The sequence below is a fragment of the Vidua macroura genome, chromosome 3, assembly GCF_024509145.1.
Source record: "Vidua macroura isolate BioBank_ID:100142 chromosome 3, ASM2450914v1, whole genome shotgun sequence".
Taxonomy (NCBI): Eukaryota; Metazoa; Chordata; class Aves; order Passeriformes; family Viduidae; genus Vidua; species Vidua macroura.
In genome coordinates, this window is record NC_071573.1 from 96,494,315 (window position 1) to 96,506,922 (window position 12,608).

Here is a 12,608-nt window from a genome sequence, read left to right on the forward strand (position 1 = left end):
GCAAGGCATACTGCCACCATTTTTATAATATTTAAAAAGCCTATTTAGTTCTTACTTAATTTTACAGGATACACTGGAACAGGCCCTCCATGTCTGTTAGCAGTTAAATGTATCTCTATGGTTTCAGTGCTGTTACCACAAATATCCAACTGGTTGATGAAACATAAACATAAAAAAAAGGTATCTATTGTATGAGGTGAACTGAAGATCGCCAAATTCCTTAACTTGTGCTCTCAATCACTTACCATATGTGGCAGCTGGATATTAGCTAGACTATGAATTAAAGACTGGCTTAAATTGGCCAATTCATGAAGAAGAGACTCATTTTGCTGTTCAATTACTTTGTTCTCCTCTTCTATCGTCTTCAGGTTGCTCTCCATTGTGGTAATCTAAAATGGACAAATTTGTGTACAATGTAATATAAGGCAAACTGGTACAAAACATGCACTCTTCGAAGTGAGAGAGAACAGAAATATCAGGGTAAGGAGAAAAGGTCTATTCATTCATGTTTAAAAAGGTTTTGCTTGAGTCTGCAGTTCTTATCTTCACTAAGGCTTTCTTATTCCCACTGTATGTTGTATAACTTTAACAGCTTGTCTTTTCAATAGTGGAAATAGTGAGTGAATGAACTTGGATTTGATTCCACTCCTTTAGAGCTTTTCTTGTACAGTTGAAAGGCATTAAGGACGTAGTTCTGCAAGTTCACCCATGCAGTTAAACTCCTGGAAGCCAATCTTAGGGGCATTCTGCAGTAAGTCATGCTTTTCTTATATTTTCAGCTACACATAGATCTTGTTAATTAAGCATGCACAGCTCCTTGCTGCCAGTGTTTAGCTCTTTGTAAGTATAATATGACTCTGTGCAAACTCACAGGGCTGCTTTGAAAGCTGAACAACTGCATGGTATTGCAATGTATGTACGAATTCAGAACGTTTCCAATACATACAATGTGTTGTAAAACTGAAGAAACTGAAGAATATTTGCACAGAGGCCTGTGGCATTGCTTCATGTGCAAGTGAAAACAACTGAGACTGTGCTCTGCCTGTGTTTCCAGGTGACCAGACACATTAGCTCTGACCTTGCATGGTGCCCTGTTTGAGCTAAAAGCATTGCTGAGAGAAAGAGCTTGTGGAGAACATTGTGCTAATGGAGTTATAAGGATTTCAGATGAGCAGTGGCTTATGGCCAGCTCATCAAGAGCACATGCAGAGCTCACTCACATCTGTCTGTACTTTCCTCTATAGCCCTGTCCTCACTTTCCACATGGGGTGATAACTGTTAACATCTATTACAGAATGTACAGTGTGCTCTGCGTCTGTGTAGGTTAAAATATGCATTGTCAAGAAAAAAGAAGCCAGTGAAGTGGAAAAAATGCCAAAGAACACAAGGTTTTGAATTCTCAAAATGAGATTTATCCATTTCTATTCTAGCCTAGAGAGTGAGTTATGGAAAGAATTGATACAATTAAAATGCTGATGGGAAGGTCAGAGGTTTGTGCAGCAGTAACAGGCAGAAGGGTACAGGTACTTAAGTGCATGTTAACTTGACCTTGAGTGAGTAAACTGGTGGCACAGTCAGGTAGGTGTCACATTTTATTTTGGACCTAAACTTTTAGTCTGCCTATGGAAATACTGCCCATTAGTTAATAGAATTTTGAAAAGTGATGTGTCTACATAAACACTTTCCAGGTATCTCGTGCTTTGACTAAAGGTGCACATTACAGTTAATCCAAGTTGCCAGTATTGTAGGGACTTGGTTTTGTCATAATTAATTGATTTTAAGCTAATTTCCACAAAATATATTAGTAAGGAAAAATACTTTTTTCATCTTTGAACTTAGACACCTGATCCTTCTCTCTTATTCTGCTTTCAGCTTGTTTCTATTGGAGGGAAATGCTGTATCCAATGCAAAACATCTTTCATAGGTGCTTCTTAGTCAAGTCATACTCCAATATCTATCCTAATTTTTTTTTATATTACAGACCAGAATGAGGAGTCTGATGCCAGTGAAGGCTCAGTTCAGTATGGCATACTGCAGCCACCTTACACTAACTTCAGCAGGACCTGACATTCTACAGATTTTCTATCTAGCTAAGCATTGCAACTTGAATCATCTTTCTTGCTTTTTTTTCATGAGATGCTGAGTATCTGCAAATAGAGTGGCAGATGATCAGCATATCTCACCACTTGACTTAGTATTCATCTGGAAGTTAACTTGTTTTAAATGCAATTATTGTATTTGTTCACTTAAAAGCTGAAATTTCCCTCCCCATATTTTACCCTAAAACTAAGAAATGTTTACTTGTATGTATTCTGAAAATACATACAATCTCTTGCTTGTATGAAACACGCAATTATTTGCAGATTTGTTCTTCCCCTCTCACCTTTATGTGTTTCTGCTCCTCTCATATTTGCATATTAAATTTGAACAATTTTACTAGGAGATCTTAGATTAAAAATAATTTCTTCGAAGTCTTAAGTAAAAAGGCAGCTGAATAAAGGAGAGTCTTATAACAGCTCCAACTAAGAAAAAGGATTGACTTTTTACTTTATTAAATAGAAAAATTCTACATGGAACCATATCCTATTCCTGCCATATGAAAAACTTTCACTGGCACTTACAATCATATGGATTGCAAATCTGTATCAAACAAGACTGTTGCTACTTCTGGTGTTCATATAACTTCCACTATTTTCCCATTGCATATTTCCCATCTGTCAAGTTCTACTGAAATCTGAGTTGCACAATGATTTTCTAAAGGTTTATCAGCAAACATTTTGTTATGTCTAATATAATTTCACTTTTGCAAATAAAGAGGACTGTTGACTTTGATCCTCTTAATAGTTTGATAATGACTATGATGCAAACTCTCTGTGTATTGTAAATGTAAATTTCTTATCTTCAGGAGCATGTATGAATTCAGAACTAAGGCCTTTAAATTTTTTTTTTGAAGTTTAACTCAGTTGGGATTCTCTGCAAGGCCTTAGTAGCTAGCTGGGTAAGAACAGATAAGTATTAGACCAGATTACCCAGAGATTGTGGAATTTCTAGTATAGGAAGTAAAGAACAGGTTAGACAAGCACCTGGCAGGTTTAGCTTAGGAAGATCTTAGGAAGTAAAGATGACTGGTAGACAAAATAATGTTTTCATGGTCTCCTGTAGCTCTACTTTTTAAAATCCCATTAATCATTTTAATCTACCCTTTTTCTAAATCTGCTGAACTGAAGTGTGAAAAATATCCTTTTAACTTAATGGTAAAATCACCAGCTGAGTTTTCTCTTACCAAGAACATTCAGTGGTCCCACAAAGTGCCTAATCTGACTCCTAAGAATATGCAATGGCACTAGTCTGAAAGCTGGAACTGAGACCACTAAAGTATGGCTTCTGTACTCATTTCAGATCAAAGTTTGATATGAAATTCCTAGATAAATCTCTGAAACTCAATACATGTTAATGCCTGTGATAGTGTTATCATGGCTTTATTTTTCAATCCATCTGGCCAAATATAAAAGTGCAGTAAATTACTGACTTTTACAAATAGGAGCATTTACCTAATGTACATGTAACAGCCAAACTACTTCACATTTTTTAAAAACTCAGCCATTGTATGTGAATAGCATCTACAGTGTATTAAGCAGAAGAAACCATAAGGCAATTGGAAGCTGCCAGATTCAAAATTTATCACCAAATTTCTCAAGAGTAAATAGATGAAATTTTCCTGCCATTGATTATTCTTCTTGCTTTATGTCCTTGCAGATTTTGTCCTCATTATCCTACAGTTATATTTGGACACATCAGGAAACTCTGTAAACCATGAATCAAATCTTATGAAAGCTGAATAATGACAGTGGAACTCTGAATGCAGGCATAAAGTAGAAGTGAGGTTTCAGTATCAATCTGGCTAAGGTTTGGAAATCAAATAAAAACCAAGCTGAAGAAGTAGATCCTGCCTTGCATTTATGATTATACAAGAGGAGAAGGAGAATGGACATGGTGCCCATCTCCACAAGCAGCAGACAAAGAAGTAACAAGGAATGGTTTACTCTGATTCCATTGAGATCATCTGAGTGACTATGATCATGAGACTAAAGACTGACATATGGTGACTGTGATGAATTTCGCTCCTGTTTGTGCTCAAGTCATGTGAAGAGACAAGCACCAGAATCTATGCTGGACACTGAAAAATTCTAGGGGAATGCAATTGATTTTCTTCTTTTGCTTTTTCCATCCAGTTTTAGAACTACTGAATAATGGGATTTTAGCTAATAGTCCAATGTTAAGTTTTCTGCTTTCTTTTCCCCCAGCAAATTTATATGGAATGAAAAAAGAATTAAGCTGGATCTCTGGAACCACTACTGTTGCCAAGGGCTGCATTTAGTGTATCACATGATGAAGTGTACCAGGTACTCACTTCTCTGTCTAAATTTCCTCTGTAAGCCAGGGCAAAAGCCATGTTGTTCCTCTGGGCTCCTTCACCTTGTAACTTATGTTAACGACCATGTTATCACACAGTACTTTAACTACTCTTAGAAAGGCACAGCCTTATCAAGGGGAAATACCAAGCTGACTATGACAGGTCATGTTTTGCCATTATTTTAAAGAATGTATTTTGCTGAGTTATTTTTGGCTTTTTTACTGTTGGTAACTGATGAGAAAATTGTATAATGAACACTGTTTTCAGATTTTATAAATAGCAAATTATGCATAGATATCTTAATATATAAGGGAACAATAGATTTCCTATATTTTTTTAATCAGTCATGTAGAAAAAGCAGCTTGAATTTAGGGCTTCATAAAACTGTTACCTGAGTTCTGAGTTTAATCATATCAGCTTCCATCTGAGAGTTGGATTCATTTAGTTCTTTGATTTCTTCATCTAACTGTTTAATTTCTTCATCATTTTCTATACCTGTATGACATAAAAATAAAAGAGGTGTTAAAATAATTAAGGCTTAAATCAGTGTTCAGTGAATTAATTATTTCCATATTTAAAAATCAATTTATTTCAAACAAAAAAGGAAGCATTCTTCAAACTTTTATTCTGCAGTTAAAAAGAAGTATTTTCAGCTACTTTTCCTTTCAAAATTGCAGTAATTCTCCAGTGAAAAAGTTGAAAATACCTGGAGGATCAAAAGGACCTTTAACTGTATATACTCTCATTTAACTTTATATTATAAGAAATGTACTTGCAGCAACAAATTTCGCTCCACTGTCATATGTAATTTATTTAAAGAGTGTGACCACTTACAGATCTTCTGAAGGAAAGTAAAAAATCTTAACATGGTAATCTCTTCATATCACAGCATTATCAAGAGAACCTGTAACTAATTTTTTTTTTTCTCAACCAAGAGAAATTTTGTTGATGCACTGGGATATATTGTTATTCTGCAGTTGTTTTTAATGCTTGATGAAGGCTCAGAATGGTTCATGAAGAGTTCAGAAGGGTGTTATTAGAAAACAATATATAGAGTAATTTTAAAATGGAAATGCTTTCTCACATTTTGTGACATAGATCTTAAAAACAACAGAATTTTAATGGTATCTGCATTTCTAAGAATTCAGACAGGAGTAAACTGTAACAGTTTAATTTATGTATCCTTATAATTAATATAACAAAACATAAAAAATCCTGGGAAGCATAAGATAATCCTGGGAAGAGATAGATCTGTCTTTTTTCAAGTCAAAGTGTGAACACCTAAAGCCAGAGAAACTGGTGTTCCCCCTCTCCTTCTTCTGCAGGTGTGAATCTTTCACACTTTCCCAACAGTGCCTGACTCTGATAGGAAAGAGATCATAGAATTACAGAATAGCTTGGGTTGGAAGGGAAGATTATCTAGTTTTGACCCCTCTGCCATGGGCTGGGACACCTTCCACTAGACCAGGTTTCTCAGGGCCCTATCCAGCCTGGCCTGCAACACTTCCAGGGATGAGACATCCACAGCTTCTCTGAACAACCTGTTCCAGTGTCTCACCTCTCTCACAGAAAGGAGTATTTTCCTAATATCCAATCTAAACCTACTCTCTTGCAGTTTAAAGCCCATTCCCGGTTGTCCTGTCACTATGTGCCCTTATAAAAAGTCCCTTTCCATCTTTGTTGTAGGATCCCTTCAGGTGCTGGAAGGCTGCAATTGGGTCACCTCAAGGCCTTCTCTTTTTCAGACTCAACAATCCCAATTCTCTCAGCCTTTCCTCACAGCAGAGGTGTCCCATCCCTCTGATTATCTTTGTGGCCTCCTCTGGACTCGCTCCAGCAGGTCCATGTCCTTTCTGTGCTGGGGACCCCAGGGCTGGGTGCAGCACTGCAGGTGGGCTCTCAGCAGAGCAGAGCAGAGGGGCAGAATCCCCTCCCCACGCTGCCTCTGATGCAGCCCAGGGCACGTTTGGGTCTCCAGGCTGCGAGGGCACATGGCTGGGTCATGTCCAGCCTTCACTCACCAGCACCCCCAAGTCCTTCTCAGCAGGGCTGCTCTGGATCTGTTCACCCCAGCCTGTGCTGATACTGGGGGCTGCCCCAACCCAGGTGCAGCACCTTGCTCGTGGTTAAACCTCAAGAGATTCCCATGGGCCACTTCTCCAGCCTGTCCAGGCCCCTCTGGACGGCATCCTGTCATTCAGGAGTGTCACTGCACCACAGCTTGGTGTCATCTGCAAATTTGTTGAGGGTGCACCCGATCCCTTTATCTACGTCATTAATGCAGATATTAAATAACACTGGTCCCAGTACAGACCCTAAGGTGTCGTAACATGGCATCCCCGAAGGGGTAATAATTAGCATTGACTCCATGCTTCTCAGAAGGCTGATCAATCACTTTATTATATTATACTTTTAAAGAAACCCATCGCCCTTACAGACAGTCACGATACAGGTGGACCCAACTGGTCCTTGAATCCAAACACCATCACCATTGGCCAATTAAGAAATCACCCTTTGGTAAACAAATCTCTATAACACATTCCACATATTCACAACAACAGGTGCAGCAAGTGAAGATAAGAATTGTTAATCATTCTTTTCTCTGATCTTCTCACAGCCTTCCCCTGGAAAATGCCTGGGAAAGCTGTCTGTTGCTCTCTGTGGCCATAGAGCTGCTGCCACACCTCAGGGACAACACTTGTCACTGATGTCCATCGGGATTCTGGGCTATTGACCACTACCCTCTGGATGTGACAATCCAGCCAATTCCTTATTCACCTAACACTGCACCTATCAAATCCATCTGTCTCCAATTCAGAGAGAAAGATATTGTGGGAGACCATGGCTGTGGCTTTACAGAAGTCCAGGTAAGCGATATCTGTAGTTCTTCCCTTGTCCATTGATGTAGTCACCCCATCATAGAAGTTCACTGGGTTGTTCAGGCAGGCCATGTGTCCAAGTAGGCAAAATATTCACATATTATTCCTTAAGGCATTCTTCCTGAGCATGGCAGATATTTATATTTTGCAGCACTACCCAGTTGTAGAGAAAATAACTTCCAGATCTTTCACTCCCCGGTTACAAACTCTTGAACAAAGACAGCCACTGCTTTCTCCAGCTGTGCTGGCCATGTGGGCTGAGGTGCCTCCTGTTCTGTGGCTCTAAATGCAGTTAACACCAACAGTTAAGAAGGCATGCACTGTCACAGACTAACTACATAGTGTTCCAAGAAAACTCAGGACTTGGGCACCTCCCAGACAAGTCTTTATCATGTTACTTACTTGAACTAAAGCACCTACATTTTGCTTTTACTGCACTCCAATTACCAGGATACTATCCTGACTTTCATCCAAAGTACCTTCATCATATTCTCTGCAACTCAAGGCTCCCAGGAAGAATTGCAGTTTATTGGAGCTGAAATGGCACAAAGCCATCTCCATCTGCCAGAGGTTATAGAGCCATAGGTCTAAATGAATTCGAGGGAACTCAGGAGGAATTGACGTTCTGGAAATAAATCCTTTTTCTTTTCTGAATCCCACAACAATATAAGACTAACTATCACCCTTTGATGAATGAAATGTGAAGCAGCAAATTATCATGGTATATTCTACTTTGAAATATTTTGGAGTTTTAGATTTATATAGACATAACTCAATGTGACTGCTCTACTCCTGGCTCACGTTTCCAGAGCATAAGACCTGGTTTCACTTTTACTGACAGTGAATTCACAATTTACGTAGAGTGGATTTATACATGTAGGAAAAAAGGCAGTAGAGTAATGGTAACTTTAGTTTACAGAGAACTAGTATTTAAGAACATAATGATTAAAGAATTTACCATTACTGGCCCGCTGCTTTATTGTTAGCATTTGTTCTCCAGACAGCTTTGCTTTCTTCATTGCTGAAGTAGCTCTGGGGCATCCTGATAAACTGTGAACAGTAAGGAGCCTGTTAATTTTGACAGGTCATTGAAAAGAAATCTGTGATCCAAACCTGTAATAAAAAGAGTATCAGAGACATAGTTTATCTTCACTGCCTAGCACTGAAAGAGTGCACTAGTCTGAAAAAAGAAAGGACTTACCAGTAGTGATTTCATTTGTTTTTCTTCCAAATTCTTTTTGCATAGACAGCTAATATAGAAGTCAGATATACAGTTCAATTTTCTTAAGACAAAATACTTTTAATAAAATGTTTTATTTTAAAAGCAGTTATTGTGTAAATACTCCCACTTGAATTTACATGTCCCTGCTCTGAGCTTCCACCCTTTTTTGATTCAAATGTTCAAACATGGAACTGAATGCTGAGAGGAGGACATCAGCTACCTCTCACATCCAAATTACTAGCTCTTATAAACTGCTTTTCTTTGGGAATATCACCTACTGAGCTAGCTAAATTGCCCTTTTCTAAATTTTTTCTTAAAGTGGCAGTAACTATGTGTTGGCTTTTTGTTGGAGCCCAAGGAAAGTAATTCCAGTAAAAATGACCTTGTTTTAATGGGGGATATATATGTCTTATAATGAGTATTTTTTACATTTATGGATGTACATTTGGTTATCTCTTCTCTCTCACACTGCCAAAATATTAAGCTTTTTAATTATATTGTACAAAACATTTTGATAGCCAACATAGTCTTAGCAGTCTTTATTGTAAAAATTAAAATATAGGTCAGACAGTGCTCAGTATTTAACAAATAATGGTACACCGAACTACCCCCTTTTTCCAAAATTACATCTTTTATGTAGTTGCACTATTGCAAATAAGAGAAAATACATATTCAATCTAATTTAATGATGGAAAACTATAATCTTATTCTGAGGAAGCTTTATCTTTAGTGAAGAGAATTTGGAAGCTTGCTAAACAATTTCCTGTTGCCTCAACATTTCAGTTGAAAATTTCTGTTTTCATAGCCATGCAAACTGGGTAATGTCATGTACTTTTCATTGCATACAGGCACATTTATATTTCTGCTCCAGATCCAAAGGAAGACGTTTTTTACAATTTTAATTGTGCAAATCAGACTCAAATCTAATACCCAAGTAATTGCTCTGTAATATGGAGGAAAGTGGTGTCTTCGATTAAAAGCATTTCTTTAAGTAAAGATGAAACTTCCTTCTAAATAAAGTCCTCTAATTTAGGTATAGTGTTTGATTATTGAAAACATTTCTCTGAAAGGCCTGGGCTGCTATTATCAAGAGCACTCATACAAAAAAGGATTGCTCTTAGGAAAATATATTTTAAAAAATTATTTTCTCAGCAAAAGAATCTGTGTTCAACATTTTATACAACTTTGTGACTAAGAAGATGTATAATAAAATAATACTAGTAGCATCAAGAAATGGCATGGCCTAGTAGCTTTTGGCTGTAGCCTAGTTGGTAGGATGCCAAATTACTACTCCAAGGTCTGCTATGGACTCAGTGTGTGACTGTAAACAACTGTCCTCCTGAACTGTCAAAGGGAGCCTTGAAGACGATTAAGGAGGAGAGTATTTGGTGTTTTAGGAAAAAAATGTTGGCACAGAGAAGGAAATGGGATAACAGTATATGCAAAGTTTCTGCATCATTTAACTGACTTCATTTTTGTTACCTTTCAGTTGATTTAATGAATTTTCTCATATTTTGTCCTCACTCTTTTTCAGAAGAAGTTAGCATCACTGGGCATAAAACCAACTGCATTAGTTTACTCTCATCTTGTTCTGTAGCCTTTTTCTCTCTAAAATTCTCGACTGATGACAACCCCTCAAAATAAAATCAGCCCTCAAACAGCCTATGGGTACAGCATTCAAACAGACCAACAAGAAACCTGGATCCTAGAACACATCTGAGAGCAGAGAAAAATAATCAAACAAATCAAATTTGTTCAGAAGCCTTAGAAATCTACTGTGTGATTCAGCATGCCTAAATCCAAATTTTGGAGCCAAGGACCCAATCTTATTCCCAGGCCATGATTCTGCACACCAAGTTTTCAGGATTGCCTAAATCTGTAGATATCTTCTCAGCTAGTCTGGAGGGTTATCTCTCCACTAGTGTGCCCAGGGTGCTCCAAGGTGTGCTCTCACCCTGAGGCCCAAGCTGCAAGGTTCCATATGTGCAATACTAAGCTCTCCTATTCCAAAAAATAGGGTGATCACATTCTAGCTGCCAAACAGCAACTGTCTGTGGCCCATCACCACTAAAGAGAGATGTACTGCTGGGGTAGGCACGTATGGAGCACCTACAGCTTGGCTGCAGTTCAGGCACCCTTCTGCCTGACTGCAGCCTTCTGTCTAAACTGAACCACAAAGATCTGGGTGCTGTCCTCCATCCTTGCTGCTGGAACTGTTGAGAATCCTTCTGCATGGATTATCTACCTTCTTCTGGAGGCACCCAGTTGAATCATGAGTTAGTGAGAGGAAAGGCAAAGGGCTGCCTATTTTTTGGGCGTACTAGTGAGGATGCAGAAGGTTTCCACATTATACAGCCAGATTAGTTTTGTTCTAACCCATTGGTGATCTAATACAATATGTACAGACAGAGGAGGGCTATGACCAAAATGGGTTTTTTGCAATATATCTGCATGCCTAATCCACAAGCTTCCTCTTTTTGCTTCCCCGATCTTTACATGCACAGCTTTAACTTGTGCATCATGCACCTCTACCTTTAGCTTGTTACATGTCTGGCTTTAGAAGAGGCCATGAATGAACAGATGGTCCTAAATTTTCCAGTGGCTTTATGCAATTTAAGAAAGCATTCAAAACTCCTGAACGTATCCTGCTCACCACAGAGGAAGATGCCAAAGCCAGACCATGCCATTGCATTCCTCTGCAGATCTTCTCTGGCAAATCTGTCTCTTCATTAATTGTATATTGTATTGTTAGCAGATGAGCTCACTTTCCTGAGCCAGGCACTTTCATTTTCAGTGAAGCAGATACCAAGTTAGTAACCTAAATGAAGAGTATTGACTTCTACTACAGTTTGTTTAACTTGTCTAAATTCTTCAGAGATTAGTTAGTCAAAGATAGCAATGTGCACACCTTTTGCTTTGCTCTGTTCTTAATTAAGTTACCTAAAACTGTTTTAAGTAATTAAAAAGTAAATTGGGACTTTTAGAATAAGCTTCTACTCTGCAAGGACATTCTACCTCTTATCTTATTGAATATGTTTACTTCTACCGAAGGCAACCGTTCTTTGAATTGCGAACAGCCAAAAGAACTCAGGCTGTATGGGAAGACAAGATGAAAAACAAGGTCAAGGCAATGTTGCACCAAAAGTGGTCTGTTGTACAAAGGCTGAACCCTACAGAAGTGTAAAGTTAACCAAGAAGTTTGAATTGAGATCCCAGTGAGTCTGAGAGTTGCTTGAGATTTCTAGAAGACCGAGGAGTAGAAGGAGACAGAAGGACAGAAGTAGAAAGGAGTAGATATGATTTTATTTTTTTCCTGTTACTGGCAAACAAAAGAATAGAAGTGAAAGTTATTTCAGTGCTGTAAGAGTTATGCAATACATGCTTTAAATATCTCAGAAATGAAAAAAAGACTGCAAGAAATATCTAGGTAGTAGTTTTATATCTAGGTCCTCCCATTATGTATGCTATGAAGCTGTGTCAGGGGAGGTTGAGGTTGGATATTAGGAAAAGGTTCTTCACCCAGAGGGTGGTTGAGCAATGGAACAGGCTCCTCAGTAAAGTGGTCACAGTCTGATGGAATTCAAGAAGTGTTTGGAAGTACTCTCAGGCACCTGATGTGATTCTTGGGTCCGGACTTCAATGATCCTTGTGGGTCCCTTCCAACTCAGGATATTCTGTTATTAAGTTTGAAGCCTTTACAGTTGATGTTTGTCATAGGTTTTCAAACTTTACACTGACTTTTACTTAATTCTGCAGCTTACTCATTCCAGCAAAGAATTAGTATGATTAATGACAGTTATCTCACTTGCTCCTGCCATTATTCTCATAAACAGAGGAAATCATAAGAAGATATAAACACAGTTTATTCTTTCCATAATAAAAATGAGTTAGGCTTTCGAACAACATTACTGGGGTGCTGCTTTAATAAATTCAGTATAAACATACCAAACCATGAATTATCTCTATCAGACTCAAGCCACAGGGCTTGAAGCCACAGCATTTTGGTAGGGATTTGAGAAGCATCAGCAACCAACTCTGGACTCCCTCTGAGTTTCTGATTCATCAAGAGCTGTGAGTCCCTGCTGTATCAACA

The 12,608-nt window shown here is 38.2% G+C and overlaps 1 protein-coding gene across 1 annotated transcript in view; it reads right to left on the reverse strand.

Moving 5' to 3' along the window:
* MYT1L (myelin transcription factor 1 like) overlaps positions 1-12,608 on the reverse strand; it is a 220,952-nt gene that overhangs the window by 2,867 nt on the left and 205,477 nt on the right. The window contains exons 18-20 of the mRNA XM_053973564.1: positions 8,252-8,343; positions 4,806-4,909; positions 246-389 (exon numbers count right to left, since the gene is read on the reverse strand). Coding sequence (XP_053829539.1) covers positions 246-389; positions 4,806-4,909; positions 8,252-8,343 — 340 coding nt within the window. The remainder of the gene's footprint in view (positions 1-245; positions 390-4,805; positions 4,910-8,251; positions 8,344-12,608) is intronic.